Raw genomic sequence first — 25,558 nt, 5'->3', positions numbered from 1 at the left:
CTACCTGCACCTCGTACCCCTCCTGCATCCCAACTCCCTGCCCTAAGCCCCCTACCTGCACTCCACACCCCTCCTGCATCCCAACTCCCTGTCCTAAGCCCCCTGCCTGCACCCCACACCCCAACCCTCTGCCCTGAGCCCCCTTCTGCACCCTGCACCCCAACTCTGTGCCCTGAGCCCCATGCCACACCCAGCACCCCTTCTGCACCCCAACCTCTTGCCCTAAGCCCCTGCCTGCACTTCACACCCCTCCTGCACCCCAACCCCCTTCCCTGAGCCGCCTCATACACCCCACACCCCTCCTCTGCCCCAATCCCTTGCTCTGAGCCCATTCCCGCACACCACACCCTCTCCCACACCCCACACTCCCTCTCGCACCCCAACCCCCTGTCCCGGCCCTGCATACAATTTCCCCACCCCAATGTGGCCCTCGGCCCAAAAAGTCTCAAAAAATAGTGTCTTTGTGTTTTAATTTAATCACATGATACACTCTTTTAGTTTTAAATTATGTATTGTTGTATTATTCAATAAGTGCTGAATTGCGTAATATTGTTGTAGAAATGTATAGAAAGCCCACATTCGCTCACAGCATGCATCCCCACTACTGCGGTGTCATATTACCATTGGTCCAGTGGTCCTCCCCTCCCCTCCCCTTCCAACTACTATTCTAGAAAATACTTTGACCTATATAAGCGGCAGCATCAGGCATGCCCAACGCAGTGTCTACAGTGTTTGTAATCTTTGTCGTGTGTACTCTACTGAAATAGCATAAGAAGCCCGTTGCTTTACGTTTTAATTCAATCGTATGATACCCCCTTTTAATTTTAAAATATGGATCAGTTTGTTGTTAAGATAAGAAAAGGCGCAGACAAACTGAATTATAATGAATGTGCTGATAGTAATTCAAATACTTCGGACTCCTCGGTTAAGAACTTACATGAAGGTAATGCCGCCACCAGTTCCAGTGCATGCAATAAACTGAGTAATGACCAATAGAAACAGACTTTGTCTCTTAGTTCAGGTCAGTGTAGTTCCTATTCAAAGCCATCAAACATTCCATCTGATGACCCCAGTCTGTGATATTCCAAAAAATAGATTAGAACGCCGGTCTTGATTATCTAGAGGTCCTTATCAGCCTAGATTGAGCATGTTTCCTAGAAGTAAAATAGGGAATAAACAAAAAAGTTTTCAGTCTGATTGGTATGAAAAGTATAGGTGGTTAGAATATAGCCCATCAAAGGATGCAGCATTTTGCTTTTACTGCCATTTCTTCTCCTCTAATGATGCAGCAAACAAAGGTCACACTGATCCAGCATTTATTGATAAGGGATTCAGAAACTGGCATAGGGCTAACGAATGTTTTAAAAACCACCAACTGTCAAAATCTCATGTGTTGAGCTGTCAAGTTTTAATGAAGGGAAACCTATTGATGTATTGTTGGATGAGGGCAAGCAGGCTTATCTGTCTAAACAAGAAGAAAAACGATGCCATAACTGAAGTGTAATGGAGCGACTGATTGACATTGTTCTGTGTTTGGTGAAAGGTGGGAGACCACTCAGGGGTCACAATGAAAAAGCTGACAGTTTTGAGAAAGGTTTATTTCTAAATCTTGTCAATCTGCTCCAAAAATATGATCCCGTAATGGCAAAGCATGTGCAACAATCTCCTCGAAACACTACCTATCTGAGTAATCGCATCCAAAATTATTTAATTGTGGCCTTGCACAACGTTGTGCAACAAAAGATTGTGTCTTCACTAAATGGAAAAATGGTCTCAATAATTGCTGACGACACTACTGACTGTGGACACCATGAACAGATGTCCATTGTGGTGCAGTATTTTGACAATGAAAAACATAGTCCAGTTGAACATTTTGTGTCTGTTCAGAGACTATTAACAGTTGATGCTCAGTCTATTTTTGACTAGTTAAATGACATCCTTGGCATTCTTAAAATTGACCAGTCATCAGTGATGTCTGCCTGTTTTGATGGCACATCTACTATGTCTGGATGTACTGCAGGAGTTCACATGAAATGTAAAGAAAGAAACAGTGAAATACTCTATGTACACTGCTATGCACATTGTTTGAACCTCGTCCTAGTAGATGCATGCACCTCAAGTAAACAAAACAGAACTGTCTTTGATGTTTTTGGTGTTATTCAAACTCTTTATGCCTTTATGGAAGGGAGTCCTGTGTGAAATGCAGTAATGGAGAAGATTTCACAAGAAGTAGGATCCCAGTTGAAGACTTTGAAGTCACTATCAAACACAAGATGGGCATGCAGAGCAGAAGCAGTGGCTGCTGTAAAACAAAACTACTCCATCATTTTACAAGCTTTACAAGAGATGATTGAAACAACTCGCCTTGCTGACGCTAAAATAAAAGCCAGGGGCCTTATCCATGAACTAAATTCATTCAAGTTCATCTTTGCCCTTCACATGATGCACCCTATTCTCCAGATGGTGGTAAAAGTGAGTAAGGCTCTTCAAGCTCCAGATCTCAACTTACTTACTGCAATGACAGGGGTGAAAAGTTTGCGTAACTCTTTGGCTGCAATGAGAAGTGGCCCAGCATATTTTCAATCTATTTTCAATGACAGTGTGAAAATGTCTGTAGAGAATGATATATCGATTCCCCCAGTTAAGAGAAAAACATCCACTCGTATTGATGGCACATTTGAGTCCCAGCATCACTAAGATACAAAAGAGGAGCAGGAGAGTATAACTTCATTTTACCCATTCCTAGACTCAATGATTACCAGCATTGACCAGCTATTTGAACAGGAGACTTGTAAAATTGTGACTGCAATAAATTGCTGAGCTTAGACATTGACAGGTATACGATATAAGAATCATTGCCAACAAATTTAAAGTGTCCTTGGATGATTTGGAAGCTGAAGTCAGATTGCTTCGGGATTATGACGGATCTGTTCCTAAAGGTAGCACTACGAACACCACCAGAGAGTTGCTTGATTAGCTAAAGGAATCGGATCGGTCTTCCATGTTCCAGGCCTTTTATAAATCTATTCAATGCTTTGCAGTCTTACCTGTTACAAGCTGTTCATGTGAAAGAGCCTTTTCGAAACTTGCACATGTAAAAAACAAACTAAGAAGTACAATGTCCCAACAGCGCCTCAACTTACTCATGATTTTGTACATTGAACAAGAATTTAAATCCATAACACCTGGTGAGTGACGTCTCATTCTCTAGGACAGGAAGATGAAGAAACCTTAATCTGTTTTGGTCAATTTGGGTTAGCTCATTATCTGGTTAAAGATAAAGATCATGAAAATTGAGTGTATCTTTGTATATGCCTAGTAATCACTACAGCAAAAATCTGGTATTTTGTGTCTCATTTTTTAAGTAAAGTTTAGTTGTTAATTTAAAAAAAATTAGTTTAGTTAAATTTTAGTGTCTTTAGTTTGTTTGATGAATAAAAATAATGTCCTTTATGATTGAGTATTCAATTAATATCAGCCTTCAAAGAAGGGAACCGGGATCAGATTCCAGCCTCACTTATGGTGACTAACTCCTGATTTAAACTGCTGTTACCAAGATCAGAATCCGAGGGCTTGTCTAAATGAACAGTTAGTGCGCAGCAAGCTGGGATGAAAATGTACCACATGCTACCAGTCCATGTGGACCCTGGTTTTGAGTTCTAAAGGTTCCCTAGCGTGTTCTGTTATACTCTTCTTTGAAACAGGAGTAGGTCAATGCACACTGGAGAAATGTTAGTGCATGGTAGCAGGGTCCACACTGAAAGTTAATACACAGCGCTTTGCATTTTCACCCCAACTGGACACCCACTAACTGTCATCTAGACAAGTCCTGACTTCCAGTCTGCAATCGTGTCTCTAAACTGCCTAGATGTCACTTCTTTTCAGGGCTGTATTGAACATGTGCCATATGAAATAATCTCCACTGGCTATATACTGGTTTCTTGGTTTGTTTTAAGATGCTGGTTTTGTCTAACAGTAAAAACAGTAAAATATTTCACAGGAAATTTTTTACTGGTTTATCAACATTTTGAAAATTTTCAAAAAAATCAATAACATTGTCTGATTCCTGAAAATGTGTATATATATATATAATCCTTCTGCCAGGCAGAGCCAGCAGCAATCAGGGCTGGGTTCAACATCTCGGGGTTCCTTTTTATTGATACAACACACAACCGTCTCAAGCCCTCACCCAGTAATCTGGAAAAATGACATACCACCCCCGTGAGGCATTACTTCCCCACTCGCAAGCACAGAGTCTTAGTGTAGAAAAGAAAATAGGGAAATAAGTTGATGTTAATTTGGGTAAACACCGCAAACAGGATTCATAAACATAAACCCTAAGCAAAATACCCACCCCCAACTAAGTTGGGCAGTGTCCTTTTCCCTTCAGGTTCTTAAGTCCAGCAACGCAAATGTCCCTTTAATGTGCCTGTCCCTTCTCTGCACCCCACTCACAGTTGCTGTCCTTGGTCAGTGCAGACCCAGAGTTCATAGGTGAATCTGCAGAGTTCACCTCCCACCCTGGGTGGAAGTAAGGAGGCACCTTACTTGCTCCATGGCCCCTCTCTGCCAGCAGCCCTTCTGGCCACTTGCTGCACCTCTCCACCAGCTACCCTGCTGGCCGCTCGCTGCGCCTCTCCGCCAGCCACTCACTGTGCTGCCTGGCCACCTTGCCTGCCACTCGCTCGCTGTGCCACCTGGCCACCTCACCAGCTGTTCATTCACCAGCTGATTGTCAGTCACCTTCTGCTGCCACCTGCCTCTCTGCTGTGACCTCTGCACAACAGTCTCATGGTGATTTTCAGCTGTTTGCAGGCTGGGCAGAAACACTTCTCCAACTTTAGTGATTTCAGCTCTCAGTGATTTTCAGCTCTGGTCAGAAACACAGTGTGATGGGTTGGATCACTGAAACCCCCTTGGGAACTGCCAAGTGATGTGCCAAAACTACTTCTGCCCCTGCTTTCCCTGCCAGCTCGGGACCCAAGCACCCTGTCTTGCTGAGCCAGACACGCCCGTCTACTCCAACACAGACCCAGGGTCTGAATTACTTGCCCAAAAGCTGCAGACTTAACTGAAAGCAGCTCACAGAAGTGTTCTTGTCTTTAACACTCAGATGCCCAGCTCCCAATGGGGTCTAAACCCAAATAAATCCGTTTTACCCTGTATAAGCTTTATACAGGGTAAACTCATAAATTGTTTGCCCTCTGTAACACTGATAGAGAGATATGCACAGCTGTTTGCCCCCCCCCCAGGTATTAATACATACTCTGGGTGAAATAAAAGTAAAAAGTGATTTTATTAAATACCAAAAGTAGGATTTAAGTGGTTCCAAGTAGTACCAGACAGAACAAAGTGAATTACCAAGCAAAATAAAATAAAACACACAAATCTAAGCCTAATACAATAATACAACTGAGTACAGGTAAAATCTCATCCTGAAAGATGTTTCAATAAGTCTCTTTCACAGACTGGACACCTTCCTAGTCTGGGCACAGTCCTTTCCCCTGGTACAGCCCTTGTTCCAGCTCAGGTGGTAGCTAGGGGATTCCTCATGATGGCTCTTCCTTTTCGCTGTTCCACCCACATATATATCTTTTGCATAAGCTGGGAATCCTTTGTCCCTCTGGGTCCGTCCCCCCCGCAATGGAAAAGCACCAGGTTAAAGATGGATTCCAGTTCAGGTGACATGATCACATGTTACTGTAAGACTTCATTACCCACTGGCCAGCACACACATATACAGGAAGACTTACAGGTAAAACAGAGGCATCTGCAGTCAATTGTCCCGGTTAATGGGAGTCATCAAGATTCCAAACCACCATTAATGGCCCACACTTTGCATAATTACAATAGGCTCTCAGAGTTATATTTCATATTTTTAGTTTCAGATACAAGAGTGGTACATTTATACAAATAGGATGATCACACTCAGTAGATTATAAGCTTTGTAATGATACATTACAAGAGACCTTTTGCATGAAGCATTTTCCTGTTACATTACTATATTTTCATAAAATCATATAGAGTGTAATGTCATACACAGTAGCACACAAGTGATTTCAGCTCTTAATGAGCATTTAAAATAACAAAGAGACTCCTAATGAAGCTGACTTAGCTCTTTCTTTAAACAGTGGTGAAGAACAGGTTAAACCAGTCCAGGGAGGACCCTTTGTGCAGCCTCCTAGCTAAGACACCTGTCCCCACTCCTCTTACTGTTACAGGACCCTGGCATTCAAGTCCCTGGCTTAACAAGGTTCTTTCAACTGAGGGTGACCCCCTCATTTGGGACAGGTTAAGCACAGTCCTGCTTCCCTGTATTCCTAAAATAATTACAACATTGGTAACCATATTTCACTACCCCTGCATTCATTACTAAGGTGATTTGTAACCCAACACCTGCCAAAGTTGATCACTTTGACACTGCTCTATCTGCTGAATATGTAAACAGAGCAGGAGCAAACTGTATTTACATAAACACACCCAAAGTCTCTCCCCCTCCCAGCTAGCTGTCAGGGAAGCATTAATTCAGACCCACTAGAGAAGAAAGGAAGGAGAGAGAAAAAATTCTATCAATTGTTTTTAATTTAAACTCAAAATTGGAAATTTGGAAAATCTATTCCAACTCTAGTTTTAACCAAAAAAAGTAAGGATTGTTGAAAATTTGCCAATGAAACCTGGGTTTTCAATTAAAGGTTTTCACAAAAAGAGTCTGCTCTATGCAGATAATTTTGATTTTTTTTAATTAAAAAATTGGAAATATTTCAGCCAAAACCAAGCATATTAAACTGAAGTCTGAAATATTTAAATTTGGATATGGTTCCTCAGTGCCTTGTGGAAGTTGTAGTTCAATTGCTTCATGGGCCATTTTCCTTTATGGGCCATGCACCTAAGCTGTACTACATCTCCCATGATACACCAGTGGGCAGTGGGAATCTACAAAAGGGGTGATAAGGGAGATGTAGTCCTGATCAGGAATTCTGGTCAATAAATGAGAATGGAAGTGTGAGGCACCTGAACTACAACTCCCACAAAATGTTATGTGGTATTAAGTCAAATGCCTTACAGACTATTAAGTATAGTATATCAACACTATTACTTCAGCAACAGTCCCTGTGCCCCCCATGCTGAAGCTTTTCTCAGATGTATGCCCTGATGGGCTCTATTATTATTGTCCCCCTTTATGCTGATCCTCGTCTCTTACATACATATCATCTACGCCATCCTGGCTCTTACCTTTATATAGAAAATTGATTAGTGGTCCAGTCTTAGAAGGTAACAATAAAATAGTGAGACAGGAGTAGTCAAGCTTGGTTGCCTTTATTAATAAAGTTGCCTTTATTATTTAAGAATAGTGCATAACAAGGAGAGACCTACAATATCCAATCCTTATGGAACCAAAGGCTGCAGCCCAAGGCAGTCTAATCCCAGTTCTGTCTGATCCAATTAATAACCCGAACATACACTCTTTTATAGTTAGATGTGTTGACAATCTATAACTTCTCTTTTTACACTCAAGATAATTATTCATAATCTGCTTTCTCTGATACAGATATTGCAATAGTCAAATTTCCCATACTAACATGACTAGTACATCTTGCATTCAGAAAACTTGTTCTGTTAAAGAGAATATTGTACTAAACATTAAACGACTAAACTTCTCATTCTCACTAAATTAAATTTTTCTGCTTTTAATAAAGGTGATACAATTTAGCATTATTACTACAAATTATTCTTAAATGTTGCTGGGAGTTTGGATCACTTGATAATAGGTCTTCACTGAGAAATAGGCCCTTTAGCCTAATCGTCAGGAGACAGCAGGCAAAAAGCCTTCCCTACATGCTTTCCACACTTCATTGTAGTGACTCTCTTCTACAGTAAAGGCAGCTTGACATACTTATGACCTAAGTCCAGCTACTCCCCAGATACCAAAAAGCTGTTATCTTTCACCTACACCGAACTCACTCCCATGCTAAACCACATGATCTACAGCCTGAAGAAGAACAAGGTGAAGGCCCCCTGAGGAAAACACTGGGCAAGAAAATGTGTTGACCGCAATGTTGGTTGTTTTGCTACAGAAGTGAGTATTTCAACTAACAAGAAGGCTGAAATGAGCTTCTTAAAATCTGTGTTTGACCAGAGTTCATCATCACTAGACCTGAGGTCAGAATTACAAAGGTGGGAGTTTTAAAAGCACCTAAGCTATGCAGCTATCTCCCATTGTAAACAATGAGGTGACTAACTCACTTTGGCAGTTTTGGAAATCTTCCTAAGTGCCTATCTCCCTATTTAGATCCTTTGAAAATCTTGCTGTGCATTGAAAACTTCCTGTTGAAATTTTTCCTGGAAGGAAAGAAGTTTTCAAGAAAACAGAAATTTTATTGGGGAAGAAAATCCATTTTCAACAAATTATTTGGGGGGTTTATAGAAAAAAAATAAAACAAAACAAAAATGGAAACCAAAACCTGATTTTTTTAATCTTTGCGGGCTTTTGGTATTTCTATTACAATCTGAATTATTTCAAAGAAAATATGTTTCCCTACGGAATTTTTCCCCTCGACCAGCTCTAATTATAACTGGCCTTGGAAGGATTAGATTTTTATTGGTAAATGTTGGCAAATATTGATTTCAAAGTACACACACAAAGCAACAAAAAATATTTCTAGCAATAATAACCAAAATTTACAGCTAGGCAAATAAGAAAAATGCTGCTTGAGAACTTAACAGTGTTCAGTTTAAGGATACTGACTTTGTATATTTTGACATGTGATATTGACTATTTGTTTTAATGATTATAAAGCTGTAACTCTTTGAATCTCAACATTTGCTGCCATTAAACAACTATTGTCTGACATCCTCCTGTATGAATGCTCCCATGATTTCCCTCAACCCTGAAAAAGGTTTGAACAACTCATTTTATTTTTCACATGAATTACTCATTATTATTTCACTACTGTTTGAAATATCAGCAGCTCAAGCTGAGAGCTGGTTGGATTGCCCTGGAGCCACATCTCCATCCCCCTTCATGGAGAATATTTAATGTTTTGGTATTTGCTCTTAGTCAGAATGAAGCCTGGTTTTGAAATATCAAACTCCTCCATGAAATGGAATAGTTTTCTCTGCCCACCCCTATTGAGGCTGGTGTTTCTATGAGAATCTAAAATATATGGGCTTGATCACATTCCCGTGATCCTTTAATGTATCAACAGCAGCAGGCCTGAGACCTGTCATGAAAGTATGACTCTGATTCTTAGAAATGCACATTATCTCATCAGCACTTGATGCTCAAGAGACCTAAGAGTAAAGAAATAAGTGCTCAAGGGAGATTACCCCGATCACAACTCAGTATGGTGCATTACATCGAAAACTTGGCCTGGGATTTTCAAGGGAAGCTAAAAGGATTAAGTGCCAAATTCCTGTTGAATGTCAGAAGAATCTGAGTGTCTAATTACTTGTGACATCTTAAAAGAATCCCAGCCATGATCACCATGGTATTGGTTCTTTCCTCTGATGTAGCTGGTGTTGTTGGAGACAGGACTATCACGTGGACTTTCAACAAGAGTTGGGTGCCTAACTCCACTAGGCCCCTTTTAAAATCACAGCTAAGGACAGTTACAAAAACTGCTTAGGCCTTCTTTCTGCATCATTAATAAAACTGCCATCTCTTGACCATTTTAGGATCAAGATTTAAGGCAGCAACCGAAACCGTGGAAAAAGGGGTGGGGGAGAATTTGAGGCAAAGAAAGACATTGTTGGACTGTCTTACATATAAATTTCACTCCTAACTTTTCCTCCCTTATAAGTTCATTCAAAAAGAGGAACTTAGTGAAAGTTACATTTTGGTGGAAGGCCACATTTTACCGATAGCTCTCCTCAAGGCATCTTTTACCTCCTGGTTCCTCAGGCTGTAGACAATGGGGTTGAACATGGGAGTCACCACCGTGTAGAGGAGGGAGAACACCTTGTTGAAGTCCAGAGACTGGTTTCCTGATGGTGCCACATACATGATGATCAGAGCCCCATAGAACATTGAAACCACAATGAGGTGAGAGGAACAGGTGGAAAAGGCCTTTTTCCTGCCAGTGGTGGATGGGATTCTCAGGATGGTCAGGATGACATAGATGTAGGACGTGATGGTCAGGACAAATGGGATCATTGATATAGTAGAGGCAGAGATTAGAGCTGCTATCTCTATCAGGCTAGTATCAGTACATGGAAGCTTCAACACAGCTGTTAAATCGCAGAAAAAGTGGTTGATCTCATGAGGACCGCAGAAGGGCAACAGGGATGCCATAATTACTGTGAAGGAAGGAGCCACAAAGCCTAATGCCCAAGAAGCAAAGGCCAGCAGAAAGGAAAACCTGGGGCTCATATTACTTGCATAATGCAGTGGATCACATATTGCCAAGTACCGGTCATAGGACATCCCAGTCAGGAGGAAACACTCAGTAGCACCCAGAAAGCTAAAAACAAACAACTGAAGGAAACAGCCTGAGAGAGAAATCATCTTGTCACCTGTCACAAGACTCACCAGCAGCCTGGGGATGATATTGGAGACATAGCCAGTTTCCAGGAAGGATAAATTGCTGAGGAAGAAATACATGGGGGTGTGTAGGTGGTGATCAGTCCACACGGTCAGAATGAGGAGAAGGTTCCCAGCAATGGTTGCTAGGTAGATGACAAAGAACACCACAAAGAGGGTTATCTGCAGCTTGGGAAAAGTCTCAAATCCTACAAGCAGGAACTCTGTAATGAGTGTATGGTTTCCTTTCTCTAGTCCAGCCATTGGTTATCTAAAGGAGAATAAAATAGGGTTGATAAAAATTCATCGAATTTAAGGCAAGAAGAGACCAATGTGATCATCTAGTCTGACCTCCTGCATAACACAGGTTAGAGAATTTCCCCAAATGATTCTTGCATCACGCCCATATCTTATGGTTGAATGAGAGCACATTTCTTGGAGAGAGATTCAAATTTTGATTTGGAGACTTCAAACTTGATACTTTTTTATTTTTTGGTGAATTTACAAGCTCAGTTGATAAAGATAACTGTGTTGATATCATAAAGTTTTGTGAGGTATTTGACTTAGCACTGCATGACATTCTGATTAATTAATTAATTAATTCTAATTAATGCACAATGTCATATATCTAGAAGAAAGTAGGTCGCATATACAGGATTGAGGACTGTACCATCAAAAGCAGTTACTCTGAAAAGGGCTTGTGTGTTATGTAGATAACCAACTGAATTTGAGATCCCAGTGTGACGATGTGGCTAAGAGAGTTAATCAATCTCTGGATGTATAAAAAGGGAATATTGAGTAGGAATAGAGAGGTGGCATTACATACATATACAGCATTACTGTGTCCGTGACTGCAATACTATTTCCAGTTCTGCTGTCTACACTTCAAAAAGGATCTTGAAAAATTGGGAAGTGTTAAAAAAAGAGCTGCGAGAATGATCATGGGTTTGAAAAATCTGCCTTACAGTGAGGCACTCAAGAAGCTCAATTTATTTAGCTTACACAAGAGAATGTTAAGAAGCAACTTGATCACAGTCTGTATGTTCCTAAACAGGGAGAGGAGTTCCGACTGTAGAAATCTGTTTGATCTAGCAGATAAAGAATTAAATGGTTAGAACCTGATGCTAGACAAATTCAGATTTGAAGTAAGGGAGCACATTTAAAAAAAAATGACAGTAAATATCATTGGAACAATTTACCCAGGGATGTGGTGGATTTTAGTCTTTAAAATGAGATTGGATGTCTCTTTCAAATGTTCAGATTTGACTAGGAGTTTTGTGCTGGATTCAGATCTGGTAAAGGTACTCCAAGTGTCACAGCTAAATGCAAGATGGAACAGATTGTTTAGCATAAGTAGTTAGCACATATCAAAAAGGCCATTCAAGGTAAAGTAGGCCATTAACCCTTTTGCAGTCATTTGGCAAAAACAGGGGGTTAGTGCATTGCATATTGTTGTAATAAGCCAAGCCATAAATCCAGTGTCTCTGTTCAGTCCAGGATTTTTAGTGTCTAGCAGAGTTATGAATTTAAGCTTCCAGGCTCATCTTTTGAAAGTGTGGTGGGCAGATACTCCACCAGAGAAGTAGATTGCATCATGGAACGGGCCACCCAAATACTCCGTGACAACCTGCTTCAATACAGAAATAAACCCCCCTTTGACCGCACACCAATAGTTGTCATGGACCACTCCGCACTGGATCCATACAGGGTATCATCAAACAACTACGACCTATATTCAATGGGGACCCGATCCTGAAATAAATCTTTCCTGAACTCCCACTTCTGGCCTTCATGCAACTCCCCCCAACCCCTCCAAGCTCATCATCAGAAGCAAGCTCCCCACAGACCAGGACTTCCCAGATATAGACAGGAGGACAAGTGCTAGTAATAATAATAGGGCTCAGATTTTCCTGAATGTGATAGCTGATGGATTCCTTCACCAAGTAGTTGCTGAGCGAACAAGGGGGGATGCCATTTTAGATTTGGTTTTGGTGAGTAGTGAGGACCTTATAGAAGAAATGGTTGTAGGGGATAACCTTGGTTCGAGTGATCATGAGCTAATTCAGTTCAAACTAAATGGAAGAATAAACAAAACTAGATCTGTGACCAGGGTTTTTTATTTCAAAAGGGCTAACTTTAAAAAATTAAGGAAATTAGTTAGGGAAGTGGTTTGGACTGAAGATCTTGTGGATCTAAAGGCAGTGGAGGCCTGGAATTACTTCAAGTCAAAGTTGCAGAAACTATCAGAAGCCTGCATCCCAAGAAAGGGGGGGAAATTCATAGGCAGGAGTTGTAGACCAAGCAGGATGAGCAAGCATCTCAGAAAGGTGATTAAGAAAAAGCAGAAAGCCTACAAGGAGTGGAAGATGGGAGGGATCAGCAAGGAAAACTACCTTATTGAGGTCAGAACATGTAGGGATAAAGTGAGAAAGGCCAAAAGCCATGTAGAGTTGGACCTTGCAAAGGGAATTAAAACCAATAGTAAAAGGTTCTATAGCCATATAAATAAGAAGAAAACAAAGAAAGAAGAAGTGGGATGGAGTGGAGGTTAAGGATAATCTAGGCATGGCCCAATATCTAAACAAATACTTTGCCTCAGTTTTTAATTAGGCTACTGAGGAGCTTAGGGATAATGGTAGGATGACAAATGGGAATGAGGATATGGAGGTAGATATTACCATATCCGAGGTAGAAGCCAAACTCGAACAGCTTAATGGACTAAATCGGGTGCCCAGATAATCTTCATCCAAGAATATTAAAGGAACTGGCACATGAAATTGCAAGCCCATTAGCAAGAATTTTTAATGAATCTGTAAACTCAGGGGTTGTACCATATGACTGGAGAATTGCTAACATAGTTCCTATTTTTAAGAAAGGAAAGAAAAGTGATCCTGGTAACTACAGGCCTGTTAGTTTGACATCTGTAGTATGCAAGGTCTTGGGAAAAAAACTGAAGGAAAAAGTAGTAAAAAAAAGCTAATGCGGTCTTGGGATGCATCAGGTGAGGTATTTCCAGTAGAGATAAGGAGGTGTTAGTACGGTTATACAAGGCACTGGTGAGACCTCATCTGGAATATTGTGTGCAGTTCTGGTCTCCCATGTTTAAGAAGGATGAATTCAAACTGGAACAGGTACAGAGAAGGGCTACTAGGATGATCCAAGGAATGGAAAACTGTCTTATGAAAGGAGACTCAAAGAGTTTGGCTTGTTTAGCCTAACCAAAAGAAGGCTGAGGGGAGATATGATTGCTCTTTATAAATATATCAGAGGGATAAATATCAGGGAGGGAAAGGAATTATTTAAGCTCAGTACCAATGTGGACACAAGAACAAATGGATATAAACTGGATATCAGCAAGTTTAGACTTGAAATTAGATGACGGTTTCTAACCATCAGAGGAGTGAAGTTCTGGAACAGCCTCCCAAGGGGAGCAGTGGGGGAAAAAGACATATCTGGCTTCAAGACTAAGCTTGATAAGTTTATGGAGGGGATGGTATGATGGGATAGCCTAATTTTGGCAATTAATTGATCTTTGACTATTAGCGGTAAATATGCCCAATGGCCTGTGATGGGATGTTAGATGAGGTGATATCTGAGTTACTACAGAGAATTCTTTCCTGGGTGCTGGCTGGTGAGTCTTGTCCACATGCTCAGCGTTTAGCTGATTGCCATATTTGGGGTCGGGAAGTAATTTTCCTCCAGGGCAGATTGGCAAAGGCCCTGGGGATTTTTCGCCTTCCTCTGCAGCATGGGACATGGGTTGCTTGCCGGAGGATTCTATGCACCTTGAGGTTTTTAAACCATGATTTGAGGACTTCAATAACTCAGACATAGGTTATGGGTTTGTTACAGGAGTGGATGGGTGAGATTCTGTGGCCTGTGTTGTGCAGGAGGTCAGATTAGACAATCATAATGGTCCCGTCTGATCTTAAAGTCTATGATTCTATGATTCTATAACACACCAACACAAAAGAGCAACAGACCCTGCCATAACAGATGCAAAATCTGCAGACATATCTCCACTGCTACAATGATCAACACTCCCCAGAACACACCTTTCAAGATCCATGGGTCCTACACATGCCTATCCCAACATGTGGTGTACCTCATTCCATGCACTAAGTGACCCAATAACAGCTATCTGGGTGAAATCGACAGTCACTACACACTCAAATAAACTCACACAGGAAAATGATAGAAGACAAAAACACCATGTCACCTGTGAATGAACACTTTTCACAAAGCTATCACTCTATATCTGACTTTTCATCCTCATCCTGCACAACACTTTCAAAAGATAAGCCTGGGAGCTTAAATTCATAACTTTGCTAAACCCTAAAAATCCTGGACTGAACAGAGACCTTGGATTTATGGCTTATTACAAAGATGTGTAGTGTACTAACCCTTCTTTTTGTCCTGTGACTGCAGAGGTATTAATGGGCCACTCTAACTTGAATGGTCCCTTAAAATCTGTGCTAACTACTTATACTAAACAATCTGTTCTACCTTGCATTTTGCGGTGACCCTTGAAATACCTTTCCCAGACTTTCAGAAGAGCTCTGTGTGGCTTGAAAGCTTGTCTCTCTCACCAACAGAAGTTGGTCCAATAAAAGATATTACCTCACCCACTTTGTCTCTCTGAAACCCAGATGGAGCTGCAGGTTGATATGTTGTTGGTACACAGGACAGTGTGGCCACATCCCCATCACCGAGAGTGGAAGACCGGCAAGAAGATTCCACCCCAAGACAGGGAAGAACAGAAAAAGGGAAATGGGGCAGCTGACCTGTCACCATGTCACTGACAAACACTGATTAGTTCATTCTCCGCACATGTAACACAGCAGAAAGGGCAGTGTTTTTTCTCTCTTTTTCATAGACAAGCAACTGGGACATGAAAGGAGGTTGGGGAAGTTGTAGGGCCTGTGGAAATTTGGGGAAGTTCTCTGGCCTGTGTTATACAGGATGTCAGAGTAGATGATCACAATGGTCCCTTCTGGCCTTGGACTCTATGAAGCTATGATTCTATAAGTTATTTTATCCAGAAATGGAAAGTTACTATTCAAGTGTCCTATTGTCTGTTATTTTCAAAGGGGCAAGCTATAACTTTCAGTGGGAGCCAGAAAATTAAGCTCAGTTGAAAAGAAACTCAGCCATGATTAATAAGAATTGTGATGGAGAATAACACTGAAAATACTCCTGTGCCATTCCATCAATTAATAAGATGTCTTCTTCTGGAATATTGTGTTCTGGTACTGATCTCCCCATCTCATAATGGGATAGAGCAGAAATAGAGGGAGTTCAGATCTGGACAGGAAAAAAAAAGGATTGAAAGAATGAAAAGAATATTTGTTGAAAAGATAGATGGAAACAAAAGGGACTGTTAAGTGGAGCTAGCTGGGAAGATATTTTCTACCCTATGAACAATTTTGATGAAAATGAAAAAAAAAACTAAAATATTGAAATGTTTGGAGTTTTCATTGAGAAAACACACACCCCCAATTTGGGGGGATGGGGAGATTGGTTGTCAAAAACAAACAACTAAACAAACTTAACACTTTTTTTATTTTCTTTTTTTCAACTAAACCACTTTTTTTATTAAAACAATTTATTTTGGTGAAATTTCTGTTTCCTCAAAAAGCTATTTGCCATCTAAAGAAATGTTTGCAAAGAAAAAAAAGAATATTAATTTTTGATTAAACAAAACACAAAAAGAGAGAAAAAAATTACCTGTTGTAAAAGTTGACACTTCATCCATTCTGTCTTGAACAGTAATCAGACATATTCCATTGGCAACATCTCTCTCTCTCTCTCATATAAAACACAGCCTCCATCCATCCAGCATGCACCCAGCCATGTCTAAGACAAACACAATTATATCAGACAGAATGAGGTAAATCCTCAGAATGGTCCACTGACAAAATTCATTCAGGAAAGAATCTTTGGCTTTGAGGTCCCTTGGCTTTTTATTGTTTAATTTCAGATCACTAAGACCCAGGGAATTCTTCCTCTCTCTCTCTCTCTGTCTCCTCCCACTTCCCACTCTTTCCTGTTTCATGGATTTTACAAATATTGTGGCATGTGCTACCAAAAGGATCTATTAACATGTTTATGTAGCTGCGACCATAGGCAATTTTACTCATGTCACTGTGACCCCAGAGGAGACAATCTGGCTATTTAATCTCATGTCGTAAATGAAATCTCTTCTGACCAAGCCACTTTTATCTTTCTTTGAAACTTTGAAGCAGAGTCATCTAGAGATTGGGTTATTTTCAGAGTTTATGGCCAAATTCTCTAGAGGTATCTGAAGTCAGCCTTTAGTTGTGTGCAGCTAGTGACATGATCTCAAAAAAAAAAAAAAACCCAACCCTGTAAGATATCAGCATGGCTTTTCTATATTCTAGGCAGACAGGATGGAATATTTAAGTTTGAGGACTAGACTCCAAACTATCTGACTCCCATCCCTTATCCTCTGCTGCCCCCAAGGGCATTTAGGGAAGTATCATCCACTTTCTCTTCCCCCGACTCAAGAAAGAGCCAAGCCCTTGGAGCCTCACAGACCCAAATAAAGCAGCAGCCAAATTTCACTAGGTACATCCTACCCGGTGACCACAATCTACTTGGTGACTCACATGTGCAGTGCTCATTTCATGGGTGGAGTTCAGAAGAGTATCACCACTACTTTTTTCCCCAGATCTACCTAGGACCTCACCCACCCATTGTTTTTTTTTCTGCCAGATGGTGGCACTACAGAGGAACCTGAGGCATGTCAACAGCAAGTGTCCCATGAACCACCAATGGATCATAGCCCATAGTTTGGTTAACTGTTGTATCAACCTATTTTTTGTTTGGTTTTCTGGTTGGTATTTGCAGCATTCAACCAGCTTCTGTCATGAGCACCAACCTAAGGAGCAATGAAACAGTTGCTTTGATTACAAACATGTGGTCTTTCATAGCAGGAAAACCAAGATGTGGGCAGCTCAAAAAGGCACAATTATGAGATGTTATGGTTATGGTGCTAATTGCACCTCCAACCACCGTGTGGTCTCTCCGAGTGCACTGGCTCACGTGTTTGGTCTCTTGCCCATGGAATCTTATGATCCTTCTACTCTTGGACCAGAACCCGGGTACAACCCCTCATCTAATGCCAACCTCTTCTTACTGAATAAGTTCAACTGGACACGTGTTTCCTCCCTTTGGGGGCCTATGACCACTGATATGGTGATAAACAGTCTTCTGAAAACAAGTTCAGTTATTAGCAAACAGAACAAAGCTTTAGATGAAATCATTTCAAAACAACAACCAGACCACATGCATGTTTTGACTCCTCTAATCTTACATTTCACTAAAGCTAAGTCTAATGGTCTTTCCACTTAAGTTACAGGAATAGAACAGAACCAATTTACCTTCTCTTAGTAAGTCAAGGAGCTTTTGGTCCTATTTTGTCTTCCAGAGCATGACTCCCCTAGTCTGTCTTTCAGAAAAGCTCTGTTTTTTAAAAAGAAACCACCCTCACTACGTCTCTCTGGCCATCAATTACAATATTGTTCAGCAATCTGTGCTACAGGCCTGAGGTGTGAAATCTTCTTTCTTCTCTCTCAGACCTGTTTCTCACAGTCAGCCAGCCAATCATGCTAAGATGCTGCTCCCAGATGGTTGCTCAGTTGTTTGATGATTAGACTCATTCAGCCGTAATGGCTCACAATCATCGCTCTTGCAACTGGTGGGGGGAGATGTGCTGTAACTGTGTCCTCCCCCTTACATTTCAATATGACATCTGTGAAATCTAGTACATAAACCATATTTTGGGGTAGAGATCAAGGTTCACCACTGAGTGCCCCACTTTTGTCATAACAGGTTTTACGCATTTTGATTTATTTTCTATGTAAACCATGGTTTATTGTTTCATATTTGTCTGAAATACCAGATCATAGAATCAGAGAAATGTTGGGCTGGAAGGTACCTTGAGAAGTCATCAAGTCCAGCCCATGTGCTGAGGCCGAACTGAGTAAACATAGACCATCCCTGACAGGTGTTTGCCCAATCTGTTCTTAAAATCCTCCAATGATGGGGATTCCACAACCTCCCTTGGGAGCTTGTTCCAGAGCTCAGCTACCCTGAGACTTAAAAAGTTTTTCCTAATACCTAACCTAAATCTCCCTGGCTGCAGATTAAGCCCATTCTTGTCCTCCCTACAGTGGACATCGAGAACAATTGATCACCTTCCTCTTTATAACAACCTTTAACATATGTGTAGACTGTTATCAGGTCTCCCCTCAGTCTTATTTCCTCAATATTAAACATGCCCACTTGTTTTATCCTTTCCTCACAGATCAGGTTTTCTAAACCTTTGATCTCTCCTCTAGACTTGCTCCAATTTGTCCAATCTGGCACACAGAACTGGATACAGCACTCCAACTGTTTATGTAGACATTGCTAAAGCTGCTTCTTTCAATGAAAATAGGAGGTCAGAATAAATGATCATAATGGTCCCTTCTGATCTTAAAGTCTAAAGTCTATGAGGTGATTGTGCTCTAATAATTTAGTGAATGCTTGGGGCTGGGGTAAATTTACCCTTGTAAAGATGACCAGAATCACACAAAGCCCATGTACTTAAGTCCCTCTTAAATCTTCAAAATATGAAACTGCAGAAAAACCTGAGAGTCTCTGGATAAAGTTGAGAAGTGTGAGCAACAAGGGTGATGTTGTGGTTGGAGTCTGCTATAGACCTCCAGACCAGGGGGATGAGGTGGACGAGGCTTTCTTCTGGCAACTAGCAGAAGTTGCTAGATCGCAGGCCCTGGTTCTCATGGGAAACTTTAATCACCCTGATATCTGCTGGGAGAGCAATACAGTGGTGCACAGACAATCCAGGAAGTTTTTGGAACGTGTAGGGGACAATTTCCTGGTGCAAGTGCTGGAGGAACCAACCATCTGTGAAATCTAGTACATAAACCATATTTTGGGGTAGAGATCAAGGTTCACCACTGAGTGCCCCACTTTTGTCATAACAGGTTTTACGCATTTTGATTTCTTGACCTGCTGCTCACAAATAGGGAAGAATTAGTAGGGGAAGCAAAAGTGGATGGGAACCTGGGAGGCAGTGACCATGAGATGGTCGAGTTCAGGATCCTGACACAAGGAAGAAAGGAGAGCAGCAGAATACGGATCCTGGACTTCAGAAAAGCAGACTTTGACTCCCTCAGGGAACAGATGGGCAGGATCCCCTGGGAGAAGAACATGAAGGGCAAAGGGGTCCAGGAGAGCTGGCTGTATTTTAAAGAATCCTTATTGCGGTTGCAGGAACAAACCATCCCGATGTGTAGAAAGAATAGTAAATATGACAGGCGACCAGCTTGGCTAAACAGTGAAATCCTTGCTGATCTTAAACACAAAAAAGAAGCTTACAAGAAGTGGAAGATTGGACAAATGACCAGGGAGGAGTATAAAAATATTGCTCAGGCATGCAAGAGTAAAATCAGGAAGGCCAAATCACACTTGGAGTTGCAGTTAGCAAGAGATGTTAAGAGTAACAAGAAAGGTTTCTTCAGGTATGTTAGCAACAAAAAGAAAATCAAGGAAAGTGTGGGCCCCTTACTGAATGAGGGAGGCAACCTAGTGACCGAGGATGTGGAAAAAGTTAATGTACTCAATGATTTTTTTGCCTCTGTCTTCACGAACAAGGTCAGCTCCCAGATTGCTGCACTGGGCAATACAGTATGGGGAGAAGGTGGCCAGCCCTCTGTGGAGAAAGAAGTGGTTTGGGACTATTTAGAAAAACTGGACTTGCACAAGTCCATGGGGCCGCATGCGCTGCATCCGAGGGTGCTAAAGGAGTTGGCGGGTGAGATTGCAGAGCCATTAGCCATTATTTTTGAAAACTCATGGCGATCGGGGGATGTCCCGGATGACTGGAAAAAGGCTAATGTAGTGCCCATCTTTAAAAAAGGGAAGAAGGAGGATCCGGGGAACTACAGGCCAGTCAGCCTCACCTCAGTCCCTGGAAAAATCATGGAGCAGGTCCTCAAGGAATCAATTATGAAACATTTAGAGGAGAGAAAAGTGATCAGGAAGAGTCAGCATGGATTCACGAAGGGGAAGTCGTGCCTAACTAACTTAATTGCCTTCTATGATGAGATAACTGGCTCTGTGGATGAGGGGAAAGCAGTGGATGTGTTATTCCTTGACTTTAGCAAAGCTTTTGATACGGTCTCCCACAGTATTCTTGCCGCCAAGTTAAAGAAGTATGAGCTGGATGAATGGACTGTAAGGTGGATAGAAAGCTGGCTAGATCGTCGGGCTCAACGGGTAGTGATCAATGGCTCCATGTCTAGTTGGCAGCCGGTTTCAAGCGGAGTGCCCCAAGGGTCGGTCCTGGGGCCGGTTTTGTTTAATATCTTTATTAATGATCTGGAGGATGGTGTGGACTGCACTCTCAGCAAGTTTGCAGATGACACTAAACTGAGAGGAGTGGTAGATACACTAGAGGGTAGGGATCGGATACAGAGGGACCTAGACAAATTGGAGGATTGGGCCAAAAAAAACCTGATGAGATTCAACAAGGACAAGTGCAGAGTCCTGCACTTAGGACGGAAGAATCCCATGCACTGCTACAGACTAGGGACCGAATGGCTAGGTAGCAGTTCTGCAGAAAAGGACCTAGGGGTCACAGTGGACGAGAAGCTGGATATGAGTCAACAGTGTGCTCTTGTTGCCAAGAAGGCTAATGGCATTTTGGGCTGTATAAGTAGGGGCATTGCCAGCAGATCGAGGAACGTGATCGTTCCCCTTTATTCGACATTGGTGAGGCCTCATCTGGAATACTGTGTCCAGTTTTGGGCCCCACACTACAAGAAGGATGTGGAAAAATTGGAAAGAGTCCAACGGAGGGCAACAAAAATTATTAGGGGTCTGGAGCACATGACTTATGAGGAGAGGCTGAGGGAACTGGGATTGTTTAGTCTCCAGAAGAGAAGAATGAGGGGGGATTTGATAGCAGCCTTCAACTACCTGAAGGGGGGGTTCCAAAGAGGATGGAGCTCGGCTGTTCTCAGTGGTGGCAGATGACAGAACAAGGAGCAATGGTCTCAAGTTGCAGTGGGGGAGGTCCAGGTTGGATATTAGGAAAAACTATTTCACTAGGAGGGTGGTGAAACACTGGAATGCATTACCTAGGGAGGTGGTGGAGTCTCCTTCCTTGGAGGTTTTTAAGGCCCGGCTTGACAAAGCCCTGGCTGGGATGATTTAGTTGGGAATTGGTCCAGCTTTGAGCAGGGTGTTGGACTAGATGACCTCTTGAGGTCCCTTCCAACCCTGATATTCTATGATTCTATGATTCTATGATTCTGAAAATCGCACAATTCAGGGAATCTGTCTATGCACAGCTTATGATTTCTGGTGGATGTTATGAAATTGTTGAATCATGGAATGCCTCAGCGAAAGCAGATGGTTGACAGGACTGTAGCACATCCCTTTTGGACAGGGTACAAGGGTGAGTCATTAAATCGTAATGTTCACCTATTCAGAAGGAACTGGGAAACCAGTTCAGCCAAAGCTGTCTAGACTACATCCTATGTTGGCAAAACTTATGTTGCTTAGGGGTGTGAATATTCCACCCATCCCCCGAGCGACATAAGTTACACCAACATAAGTGCTCGTGTGCACAGCACTATGTCAGAGGGAGAGCTTCTCCTGCCGACACAGCTTATGCCGCTCGCAGAGGTGGGGTTTTATGCCGACCGAAAAGCTCTCTCCCGTCGGCACAGAGCATCTTCACCACATGTGCCCTGCAGTGGGGCAGCTGTACTGATGCAGTCCTGTACGTATAGACATGGTCCAAGTTTCTCTGCAGGGTTCTCTAGTGTGGAAAATGTCCTGTAGCAGAACAAAGAAACCCAGGCAGAGGTGCGAGCCTTTAGAAACCACGGAGTTTCAGTGAGTCAGTAGGAGACACACAGAAAACATTGGGCAGGAGAGAGGGTAGGCTTGCTTCCCTAGCAGGGGGTTCTTGTTTAACTCTGGGACCACTGAGGGAGAAGGAAGCTAGCTGACTTAGAGAGAGAAAGAAAGACTCCATGATTCAGAGATGCAGACATGTGGACGTGCGGTGGATCCTGGACACCCCAGAGGATTCTGTCATAAGCCCAGAGAATGCTCCAGAATAATGAGGAAATTGAGGCAAGGAAATGCATGTTGGTGTGTTTATTATTTCTGCCTGGATCTACATATTTTCTGTGATACATAAAGAGTTCAAGAACCCTAGGCAGAGCCTGCCTGTGTGTCTGTTTGTGTCACTGTCACATGCTTCATAAGAGCTGTTGTGTGAGAATGATACACTCTTGGTCCGAGATGCTCAGGTTTCTTCATTCAAATTTTTATTTGAACCAAAAGCACACCTTGTGATGACAGTTCCTATTAGAGTGAGAAATAACAGATGTACAGAAAAAGATAGGCATCGGTCACCTTCTCCTGGGGTGTAGGTGGGTCGTAATGACATTCTCCTAACACATGCTCCCAACCCCCTTACATTCTAATACAGATATACCCATCCATGACGTCATGGGGAATCACTCAGACCCATAAGAGGTTCTACCACCACCTGCCATGTAACTTTCCAGAAGTCACATCTTCTAATTTACATATTCATTACTCTTTTCCAATCAACATGAAGTATTGTGTGTCTTGTCCAACTCATACAATGTGCATGCATATGTTTCAGCTTGCATAATGTTTGCTGTCCTCGCTATTTTTGTGTTGTTATTTCTCTTTTCTAATTGGTTTATTGCCACTATTCGCACTCCAGTCAAATGTACTTGACCAGGCCATTTTACCCTTTACTCCATATAGGGATTTTCCTATTTTTCCTCAGGCAGGTTTTGGCAGTTTGTTCTGGCATCTTCTCTATAGTCTCTTCTCTGTACATATCACCCTTGTCCTACACAGTGGCTTATAAATGTCATTTAAGTAAGTTTACATAAAAACAAGTCAGAAAACCAACACCTATGCCAAACAAAGGCTCGGCCAAAAGGCAGCCAAGGCAGAATAAGTATCATTGTTGTCTGTCCTAACTTATATAATTAGATATGACCATCAAGGCACTTTCCACCAGAGTTAAACCATAAACCCAGGATGCCTATACCATGGGGAGTTCTGGAAGAGGATGTACTTAGGCTACTAGGGAGGCTGAAGGGGTTATTTTTGCTCCTAGTGGGGGTCTAGGGCAGTTGGGATATGGATTCCCATTTCTGTAAAGCGGTAACAGCCGGACCACCTATGCCCAGGACATGTGCTTGAGGTCCCCTGGAAGAGACAGTTCTGCAGCCTGCTCAGATTTCAGGAAATGTAAAGCACACAGGTCCAGTGGATTTGGACCCAACACAGCAGCCTGGAAAATTTCTCCTGGAGGGAGTTTTACTGGGGCTGTGTGTACTAGGCATTCTCAGTTAACCAGGTTGTAATTCCTTTGTGTCTCTGAAATCATAAACCTCCATCTGTAGAAACATCCAAGTTACCCTAGATGTGAATTTCGGATAGCTATATCATAGAAGAAAAAAATAATGAACGAAATATCTCATCATCTCTCTTTTTCTTTCATACCCACCCACATTCACACACGCACACTTTTATAACCTTTGAGTTATAAAACCATTTATGAAGCAGAATCATTTGCATTCAAGAACCTAGGACACTGTTGGAGTGTTTGACATTAGAATTTCTCTGCTGAATTTCTTCCCTCGTGATTTCACTTGAAAATATGGGCATGGAACTTTGCTACATCTTGGGAGAAAGCAACATTTTACGGATGACCCTTCCCAAGGCATCTTTCACCTCTTTGTTCCTCAGACTGTAGACAATGGGGTTGAACATGGGAGTCACCACTGTGTAGAGCAGGGAGAACACCTTGTTGAAATCCAGAGACTGGTTTCCTGAGGGCACCACATACATGATGATCAGAGCCCCGTAGAAAGTTGACACAACAATGAGGTGAGAGGAACAGGTGGAAAAGGCCTTTTTCCTCCCAGCAGTGGATGGGATTCCCAGGATGGTTAGGATGACATAGACGTAGGATGTGATGGTCAGGACAAATGGGGCCAAGGTAATGATGGAAGCTAAGATCAGGGATGTTACCTTAATGATGCTGGTGTCTTCACAGGAAAGTCTCAACACTGCTGTTAAATCACAAAAGAAGTGGTTAATTTCACCCTGGCTGCAAAATGCCAGCTTAGACGTCGTAATTACTGTGAAGGAAGGAGCGACAAATCCACAAGTCCAAGAAGCAACTGCCAACAGAAGGCAAGTCCTGGGGTTCATCAGAGTTACATAATGTAATGGTCTGCATATTGCCAAGTACCGGTCGTAGGACATCCCAGTCAGGAGGAAACATTCAGTAGTGCCCAAGAAGCTAAAAACATACAATTGGAGGCAACAACCTGGCAGAGAGATGGTCTTGTCCTGCGTCAGAAAACTCACCAACAGTCTGGGGATGACATTGGAAACATAGCCGGTTTCCAGGAAGGACAAATTGCTGAGGAAGAAGTACATGGGAGTGTGGAGATGATGGTCAGTCCAAACTGTGAGAATGAGGAGAATGTTCCCAGCAACGGTTGACAGGTAGATAATGAAGAACATCACAAAGAGGGTTATCTGCAGCTCGGGACGGGTCTCAAATCCAACCAGCAGAAATTCTGTGACAGTGGTTTGGTTCACCTTCTCTAGCCCAGCCATTTGTTGTCTAGAGAAAAACAATGTTGTGTTGTAAAAAAATAATGTACTATGGAAAACAGACACAATAACACACACACTGCAGAGAGTAGGATTAGAATCCTGGCCCTTTAGCTCCAAGATTACAGATTTCTACCAATTATACTAAAAGCAACCGTCACTAGTTAGTAATCAGGTAATCCCCCGCCCCAACTCAGTTCTCTTCCCAACATACTACCCCCAATCACCTGTGAAGCAGCTGTCCAACTGGACTTTTAATCTCCATCCATAAAAGATGCCCCCACAATTTTTCTACTATCTCACCTGCTCTTAAACCTTTTT

At 42.1% G+C, this 25,558-nt stretch overlaps 2 protein-coding genes across 2 annotated transcripts; both read right to left on the bottom strand.

Annotated features, from left to right (window-relative positions):
- Positions 1-9,829: 9,829 nt before the first annotated feature.
- Positions 9,830-10,783, bottom strand: LOC117886077 (olfactory receptor 6C74-like). Its single transcript, XM_034787713.1, has one exon. It carries the CDS (start codon positions 10,781-10,783, stop codon positions 9,830-9,832), a length of 954 nt encoding a protein of 317 aa, XP_034643604.1.
- Positions 10,784-24,286: 13,503 nt separating this feature from the next.
- Positions 24,287-25,240, bottom strand: LOC117886076 (olfactory receptor 6M1-like). The gene has a single exon (XM_034787712.1). The coding sequence runs from the start codon at positions 25,238-25,240 to the stop codon at positions 24,287-24,289; it is 954 nt and encodes a 317-aa protein (XP_034643603.1).
- Between the last annotated feature and the right edge of the window lie 318 nt (positions 25,241-25,558).

The sequence above is a fragment of the Trachemys scripta genome, chromosome 12, assembly GCF_013100865.1.
Source record: "Trachemys scripta elegans isolate TJP31775 chromosome 12, CAS_Tse_1.0, whole genome shotgun sequence".
NCBI lineage: Eukaryota > Metazoa > Chordata > Testudines > Emydidae > Trachemys > Trachemys scripta.
Note: the sequence above shows the minus strand (reverse complement) of the source record. Positions and strands in the feature narration are given on the sequence as shown.

Bases quoted from the DNA above. Each gene is read 5' to 3' on its own strand.
- LOC117886077 (XM_034787713.1), bottom strand. From the start codon at position 10,783: ATGGCTGGACTAGAGAAAGGAAACCATACACTCATTACAGAGTTCCTG.
- LOC117886076 (XM_034787712.1), bottom strand. From the start codon at position 25,240: ATGGCTGGGCTAGAGAAGGTGAACCAAACCACTGTCACAGAATTTCTG.